Source organism: Atta cephalotes (genome assembly GCF_000143395.1).
Source record: "Atta cephalotes unplaced genomic scaffold scaffold00005, whole genome shotgun sequence".
In the NCBI taxonomy this organism is placed as follows: domain Eukaryota; kingdom Metazoa; phylum Arthropoda; class Insecta; order Hymenoptera; family Formicidae; genus Atta; species Atta cephalotes.
In genome coordinates, this window is record NW_012130069.1 from 8,689,070 (window position 1) to 8,697,568 (window position 8,499).

Here is an 8,499-nt window from a genome sequence, read left to right on the forward strand (position 1 = left end):
ACAACCATATCGGCACGCAATTATCATTTCTGAAATTAATTCATTTATATGAATATATATAATAAGTTCAACATCTTAACATTCAGATTCAGTAATGGCGTTTCGTATTTAAAGTAATATATTTAACATAAACGATCTTGTTTCCAATCTTATTGTATATAAATAATGATTTTTTATAATAAGATATTTTTTATAATAAAAGATTACTGAAATTGCAATATGATCTGTTTATCAATAAATTTTTTGTTATAATAAAAGAAGACCTTCTATATTTTAATAATATAAATATAAAAAAACTTCATAAAAAATTTTAATATTGTTATAACAAATATTGTTGTAACGCGTCGCGGTAATATAGAAAAATGTTTCTGTCAAATAAGTTGAACAAAAGAGTCAATTTAAAATTATTTGTATTATTTTTTCAGAGCAAATTAATTGCAAATGCAACGTATGAAATATTGTGGTACAATATGCCATTAAATACAGAAAAAATTATAATGTTTATAATAATGAGGTCTCAGAAGCGACTGACGATCACGGCAGGAAAAATGATAGATATGTCTTTTGATACTTTTACGAACGTAATTTTTTAAATTATCATAATTATTTGGGCACCTTTTATTTTGCTAATCGTCAACATTTTCTAAAACACTTTTCTATAATTTTTTTATAATTTCTATTTTTTTAGATCATGAAAGCATCAGCGTCTTATATATCTGTGTTAAATGCTATATATTAATCATCAAGAAATTTTTTACTTTCTAAAATTTATATAAGCCATAATGTTAAAAAGTACATAGAAACTAAATTAAGAATTTAAATGTTATTATCATATTTAACTTTTTACACTATCAATTATGTACTACATAAGTTGTATTTATTATATAAACAATTTAATTGGAAATAATTTCTTTTCCTTCAAATACTGTTACTTATTCTTATTTAAAAACGACATATTAAATCACATATATTTTATTTTGTCATTGTTTTTTAATAAAAATCAGAAAAAATAATATATTCAATTTGTATGCACACATTTCATATCTGATTTATTAAATATACTGACAATGTCTTATATTCAAAGCTTTTATTTTTGAAATTTCTCTTTCTTGCAAGTCTTTAGTGTAATTATTTTCCTGGAATTATTAGAGGATATTTACAGTCATATCTCCAATTGTACAGTTCCTTTCTTCATCCATTATGTTATTACTTTTGAATTGAATGACATGAATACTATCAATTTCTAATTGTCAGAAAACCTAATGTATAGTCACAATCAAAATATAATGATACATTTAATAATTTTTACAGCTGATGGGAATTGTAGACATTTATTGATGATATTACGTCGCTAAAGATACAAGTGAAAAAAAAGCTCTTTCTCAGGGAGTTGTTTTTTTTTACTTTAGCAGTATAATGTGATCGAAGTACACGACATTAAATTGATAATGAAATTATAGGATGTTCATGCAAATAATGAGTTCTGTCTTGTCTTATTATTGTGTGTACTGTGCGACATATGATAGCGATTGATCCATATTCACCAGAGTAGGGTCACACCGTGTGGGGATGCACTTGAAAAATCAGATGGTGCACTTTCATTTCCTTATTAACCAGAGTATTAGAACAAATGTATTAAAAGTAATTATTATTTTCTTAAATTTAGCAAATGACAATTACAAGTACCATCAGCCCAGCGCTGAAGTTTGGTCTTTGTTTTTTTGGCTTTTGGCCGAGTGTGCCGTATGCTACCATTTATTGCTTAGGTTTTATGTCAAGTATGCTGATTATACAGTACTTCCAGTATTTGTACATTTTTGATCATCTAAAGATCAGCGAATTATCAAATCTTATTGACAGTTCGATTATTACTCTGGATTACAGTTTGACGTTTTTTAAATTGACTGGTCTATGGGCACATCGTCGGTAAGATACTATAGTATACTATAGTATACTGTATAATATTTTAGTTTTATTTAATAGATATATTCGAAAAATAAATTTGTTTTTCAATTTCCTAACATAATGATCTAATTTTTTCTAACTGGAACTTTCTTTAATGTCATCAATAATAATAAGTCGTCATTAAAATGTCACCTTATTATTTAGAATTTTAAATCAAACATTGAAGTATACAGCATTAATTGAAGAAAAAATAAATATTATTCATATCTAAAACATCTGATTAAAGACAATAACATGTTAAAGTAATGTATATATTACAGAGTCCTTCATAAAATTTTGAAAGATATGGATAATAACTGGCACGAGTACATCAACATTGACCAACATTTGTATACGATGACAACTAAAGCTAATATAGCGCATTTCTTTTCTAACGCTTTATTAAGTTGTAATGCAATTATTACAGTAATTTATCTCTTAGGCGATTACGTAATTCGTTCCGTATTTCTAAATGAAAATTATAATAATACTGTACGGCAACTTCCTATAAAAATACAATTTCCGTTTAAAATCCAACAATCGCCTGTATTTGAATTTATTGCTGTAATAATATTTTTACATACAATATTACAAGTATGGACGAACACTATTCTAAATGGATTGATCTTTTCTTTGGTAACTTATATTGTATATTTCTTATTTTTAATTTTTTATATAACGAAGCGATTTATGAGCGTTATTGCATGAAAATTTTTCATGAAGCAATTTGCATAATTTTACTTTATATGATATAAATCAAATACATGCATTTCTGTAGTATAATATCTTTAAAATATAATTAATGTCATATTGAATATTTTTGAGGATAAATAAAATTTATTATATATTTATTGAATTTTTATATAAGATTACAATATTTATTGAATTTTTATATAAGAAGTATTTAAAATAGAAAAAATTTTTTATATGCAAGTAATTTTTGTAAATATTTAAGGCACTCCATATAAGTGGACAAATTGATATTATTTGTGAAGAATTGAAAAATTTTTCTAAGAATAATCTTTGTTATGGATCTTCCATGGGAATGCTGGTCGAGAAACACAAAAGAGTCATTTCATTTTCCGATAACATGGAACAGCTCTTCTCTTTTATCGCATTAATGCAAGTTGTTTGGAATACCTTAGTTATTTGTTGTCTAGGATTTGCTTTCATAATGGTAAGTACTATAGTAATATTTGTACAATGTTGTGATTTTTATCATATTTTTCACTTATTTTTGTTAATAATATAGTCTATTCATAATAAAACTGGTGTTTTTGCATTAATGAAAGCTGTTTTTGCTTATCTTGCCATAACGCTAGAAGCTTTCATTATTTGTTTTGCCGGAGAATATCTTAGTTATAAGGTAAGCAAGAATAGTTATCAGTAAATATACCATAAAATATATAAATATATATTTTAATATATAACATAATTATATCATAATGAATATTATAATAGACATTTGTAATACAAATACAAAATATTATAATTTTAACGTACTTAAAACATTATTAAAAAACGATTGATTTCTCAAATAAGAATGTTTTTTATTTTAGAAAATTTTATTTTGTAGTATGTGACATATATTTTTTAAGATAATGACAATTCGTATCTGTTATAATAAAAGTCTAAAATAATAAAATGTTTATCAGCTAATTATTTATTATAAAGCTTTTTTTTAAATAAAATAAAAGTAAAAATGATATTATTAAAACATTTCGGATATTTTGGCTATAATGTTTTCACAATATAGACGATAGAAAATTTTTTTATGTCAAAATTAATTACAAAGGATTAGCTGTATTTGCATTTTAGGGCAAATTAATTGCTAGTGCAACATATGGAACGATGTGGTATAATATGCCGTCAAGTCACAGTAAAATTATAGTATTTATAATAATGAGATCACAAAAGCGACTGGCGATTACGGCAGGGAAAATGATGAATATGTCATTTGAAACTTTTACGATTGTAATCTTTTAATTTTTTAAATATCTGATGATTAATTAATTTCATTTTATTTTATTTATTTTAAAAATATAAATATTAATCGGGCTCTCAAAAAAATAATAATACAATACATGGACATAAGAGCATATAAATAACAATATTGTTATTATGGTATAGACAATATTGTTATTTATATCCTACGTAAAAAATTTTTGTAATTATATAGAAATTCGCGCACCAATTTCCGCACTATATGTTCTTATTGTCCATGTATTGTATTGTTATTTTTTAATTTATTTTGATCTATGTGTCTATTATGTGTAAATATAATAAATATTGTAGATCCAGTTTAATTTTTTTACTTGAATTTTTTAGATTATGAAGGCGTCAGCATCATACATATCTGTTTTAATTGCTATGTATTGACATCAACAAAATAATACGATCTCTATCTACTGAAATTATACCATTAATTTAAAATAGATTAAAAAAATTTGTAATAAATTAGAAGTTACATTATCATATTAAGCTGATGTCTGTTACTTATTAAGTATTAGTTAATAAATAACATATTTAAATTGCATTTAAGAAAATAGTTATTAATGTAAATGCAAATAATCTTTTATATTTCGTATATTATTATTATTATTATTATTATTATTATATCGTTCATTCTTATTTAACAAAATAAGCTTGCATTAGTATGCAGATTACAGTAGTACAGGCTACTTTAACTTTATAATCGATAACTTTTTATTACAAGATATTTAATTTGTACTTTATTGGATTATTTGTAACTAAACGTCTATATTATTTCCAATTGCAATTTGTTCAATATGCAAGTTTGACGCGAACAATATTTTTTGAATTATTAGTGGAAATTATTAATCATATTCAGTCAGCGTTTTGTTGTTTTCTCATATTTCTTCAAAGGCTGGAAGATCAAATAAACACAATTTATTTCCATTTGCTTGGAATATCTAATACATGTAAGTACCATGTCATGCACTTAATAATACCTTCATGAGAGGTAGAGATTATGATGAACATCTGGACATTTCTTTCTTGCTTATAATTTTGCATTTTAAAGAAAAAAAAATGCAAAAAAGATAACGGTCTCGCAGTAAATAATCTTTTTTTTTGTATTATCTTAGCTGTACAATATCTTTATTATTTTATGATCAAAGTATTATACGTTATTAAATTGTTTATGGAATTATAGTATGAAAAAATTATAAACTCTTTGTTTCATCGTCATACTGTGCGTATAATAGCGATTGATCCATATTTATTGAGTGGGGACGCATCGTATGGGGATACACTTGGAGAAATGGACAGTGCTCTCTCATTTCCTTCTCAACTATAGTACAGAACAAATGTGCCGTTTTTAACAAAATTAATCTTTATTTCTTCACGTTTTTAAAATCTTTAACAAATGATCACATCTAGTATTAGTCCAGCATTAAAAGTTGGTCTCCGATTTCTTGGCATGTGGCCAGGTGATTCATATTCTACCATTCATTGGCTGACTTTTATGTTGAGCATGCTGATTATACAATACTTTCAATATTTGTACATATTTGGTCACTTAAAGATGAGCGAGTTATCAAATCTTGTTGATGGTTTAATTGTGGCTTTAGATTACAGTTTGACGTTATTTAAATTGACTAGTTTGTGGACACATCGTCGGTAAGACATGTATTATGTAACTTTATGCTCTGCAAATCTACAACTATAATCAAGAAAAACAATATGCTCCTTCAATTTCTTAACATTTGTTCTCTAAGTGGATTTTTTCTAAGTAGAAGTGATTATTAATTTAAATCTTATTAATTATATTTCAAATATTGAATATATACAATATTGATTGGGAAAAAATGTTACATATCTGGACATATTTTATATATAATTGTAAATAATTATATATGAAAGATTTTTTCCCTGGTTTCATAAAAGAAAATATGATGTGAAACATACGTAGATATGTGATAGTGTACTATCTGAAACATCACAAATTAGAGTAACATATTGCAGAGTTTTTCATAAAATTCTGGCTGCTATGGATAATGATTGGCGCGAGTACATCAATGAGGATAAGCATTTGTATTTGATGACAATCAAAGCAAATGTAGCACGTTTTACGTCTAACATTTTACTGAGTGTTAATGCGATCGTCGCAGTACTTTATCTCTTAGGCGACTACGTAATTCGTTTCGTATTTTTTACTGAAAATCAAAATGATACTTTACGGCAGCTTCCTATAAAAATACAATTTCCTTTTGAAACTCAACAATCGCCGACGTTTGAGTTTCTCGTTGTAACATTATTTTTACATGTGGCAATACACGCATGCACAATCGCTATTTTAAACGGATTAATGTTGACTTTGGTAACGCATATTCGTATATGTATATGTATTTTTTAATGTATATTATGTATTATTGTGCATAATTGTGAGCATATTCATATTAAAATTTTTCTTTATATATATTATATAATTTTGTTGATGAACTGTCATATTATTGTGTAAAATTTTAAAGTATTAATGTCAATATTAGAAAAATTTTACAATAATGTCTATACGATAAATTTGTTTGTAATTATTATAAATGTATATTGCATAATAATATTATTTTAATATTTTTATCAAATTGTTATATTTGAAATATTTTCTTCAAAAAAATCTCTTTACTTTATAATAATTATGATTTTTTGTGAGAGAATGTAAGTGTATTTTAGGTACTTCATATAAGCGGACAAATTGATATAATGTGTCATAAATTTAGAAATATTTCTAAGGGATCTCTTCTTCATGGATCTTTCGAATCTTTTTTTGGATTGCTGATTGAGAAGCATAATAAAATTATTATATTTTCTAACAATATTGAAACACTTTTCTCCTTTATTGCATTAATGCAAGTTATTTGGAATACGTTAGTTATTTGCTGTTTAGGATTCATTATCATAATTGTAAGTATTAAAATATACACGTCCAATGATTGATTATATATATTTATTTTTCTTTTTATAATTCGTTGAATTAGTCTATTTATAACGAAACTGGGATTTTCGTGTTAGTGAAAACTGTTTCTGGTTACTTCGTTATAATGATTGAAGCCTTTGTCATTTGCTTTGCTGGAGAATATCTTAGTTTAAAGGTAAATATTCACATAGTAAATCATCTATACAGAAGCTCTTAATTACATTGACATAATGATAAAAATACAATGTTGTTTTTAACAAAAAAAAAACATTTAATATTTGGCAACATTCAAAATATCATTTAAGAATCAATTTTTTAATAAAAATATTTTTTATTGCATATAATATTTATTTCTTCAATGTATAGCAACGTGATGTTTCAACACAAATATAGTATTATAAATTTAATATGATTTTATTATTTTTCTGCTATAATTTCTTTACTTCTTTTAATATTTTTAAATTTATGTAACAATTTTTTAATATCGGCAATAATATTAGATAAACTACTGTGAAGTAAATTAAACAATTAAGTATAAAAAGTGTCGCATTTGCATTATTTTTAGGGTAAATCAATCGCCAACGCAATATATGAATCAATGTGGTACGATATGCCGTCAAATAAAAATAAAATTATAGTATTTATAATAATGAGGTCTCAAAAACGACTGGCGATTACGGCAGGAAAAATGATGGATATGTCATTAGAAACATTTACTCGTGTAATTTCTTTAATATTTTGAATATTTAATTATCACAAAATAATTTTATACATATTTTGCTTATTGTTTTTTAATCTATTATTATATATATGTGTATCTCTAATTTCTTAACTTGTATTTTTGTTTAGATTATGAAGGCGTCAGCATCGTATGTATCCGTTTTAAATGCTATGTATTGATATCAATACGTGATATCAATATGCGGTATTTATTTGCGGTATTTATTTATTTGATGCAATTATAATATATTAAGTAAAAAATATTTACAATAAATTAAGATTTAATTTTTTATTGACAACTGTCTTATTAATAACTGTCGATTAATAAATTACACGAATTGAAATTACATTTGTATAAAAGTATTTAATGTAAATAAATGTCTTAATATTTTTTGATAATTTATTATATTTTTACTTAAGAGCAATATTTACTTATATAACACATCAAACATTGATTTTTTATTCATATGACCTAGATAACGTTTTTGACAAGATTAAGATCATTGGAGATTGTACCTCTTATTTTATTTTTGCACTGAAAATTCATTTTTATGTTAAAATGAAAATAAGAGATACAATTTTTAATGGTCTTGATTCTGAACAATATTTAAGAGGATTTAGTTGTCGAACAATACCTTGGGTAATACTAATGTCGACTGTACTGTAACTTTCAAGTTTTATAACTCGAAAAGTATTTAATGAAAAGATATTTTATTACAGTGTTTTGAAAAGGTAAGAATTAAAAAGAATTTGTAATGAAAAATAGGGAGTTCCATTTAACCAATAATATTTTTATTTTTAACTAATTTCTTAATAAACACCAACTGACAGTAACATAACATTAATGTTATAATATTACATTCGATAGTACAACTGTTATGTATATGTGTGTATGTGTA

At 24.5% G+C, this 8,499-nt stretch overlaps 3 protein-coding genes across 3 annotated transcripts in view; all 3 read left to right on the forward strand.

Annotated features, from left to right (window-relative positions):
• LOC105626483 (odorant receptor 22c-like) overlaps positions 1 to 739 on the forward strand; it is a 5,426-nt gene extending 4,687 nt beyond the window's left edge. Inside the window, exons 3-4 of the mRNA XM_012207784.1 lie at positions 426 to 581; positions 689 to 739. Of these exons, the coding sequence (XP_012063174.1) occupies positions 426 to 581; positions 689 to 739 (207 nt within the window). The remainder of the gene's footprint in view (positions 1 to 425; positions 582 to 688) is intronic.
• Positions 740 to 2,989: 2,250 nt separating this feature from the next.
• On the forward strand, positions 2,990 to 4,323 carry LOC105626484 (putative odorant receptor 92a). Its single transcript, XM_012207785.1, has 4 exons — positions 2,990 to 3,121; positions 3,197 to 3,310; positions 3,763 to 3,918; positions 4,273 to 4,323. The coding sequence occupies exons 1-4, from the start codon at positions 2,990 to 2,992 to the stop codon at positions 4,321 to 4,323; spliced, it is 453 nt and encodes a 150-aa protein (XP_012063175.1).
• A 2,487-nt stretch (positions 4,324 to 6,810) lies between these two features.
• On the forward strand, positions 6,811 to 7,780 carry LOC105626488 (odorant receptor 4-like). Its single transcript, XM_012207788.1, has 4 exons — positions 6,811 to 6,867; positions 6,942 to 7,055; positions 7,446 to 7,601; positions 7,730 to 7,780. Exons 1-4 carry the CDS (start codon positions 6,811 to 6,813, stop codon positions 7,778 to 7,780), a joined length of 378 nt encoding a protein of 125 aa, XP_012063178.1.
• Positions 7,781 to 8,499: the final 719 nt, after the last annotated feature.

Bases quoted from the DNA above. Each gene is read 5' to 3' on its own strand.
- LOC105626484 (XM_012207785.1), top strand. From the start codon at position 2,990: ATGCTGGTCGAGAAACACAAAAGAGTCATTTCATTTTCCGATAACATG. The intron at 3,122-3,196 runs GTAAGTACTATA...TTAATAATATAG, and splicing joins TAGGATTTGCTTTCATAATG to TCTATTCATAATAAAACTGG. The intron at 3,919-4,272 runs GTAATCTTTTAA...TGAATTTTTTAG, and splicing joins CATTTGAAACTTTTACGATT to ATTATGAAGGCGTCAGCATC.
- LOC105626488 (XM_012207788.1), top strand. From the start codon at position 6,811: ATGCAAGTTATTTGGAATACGTTAGTTATTTGCTGTTTAGGATTCATT. The intron at 6,868-6,941 runs GTAAGTATTAAA...TCGTTGAATTAG, and splicing joins TAGGATTCATTATCATAATT to TCTATTTATAACGAAACTGG. The intron at 7,056-7,445 runs GTAAATATTCAC...CATTATTTTTAG, and splicing joins GAGAATATCTTAGTTTAAAG to GGTAAATCAATCGCCAACGC.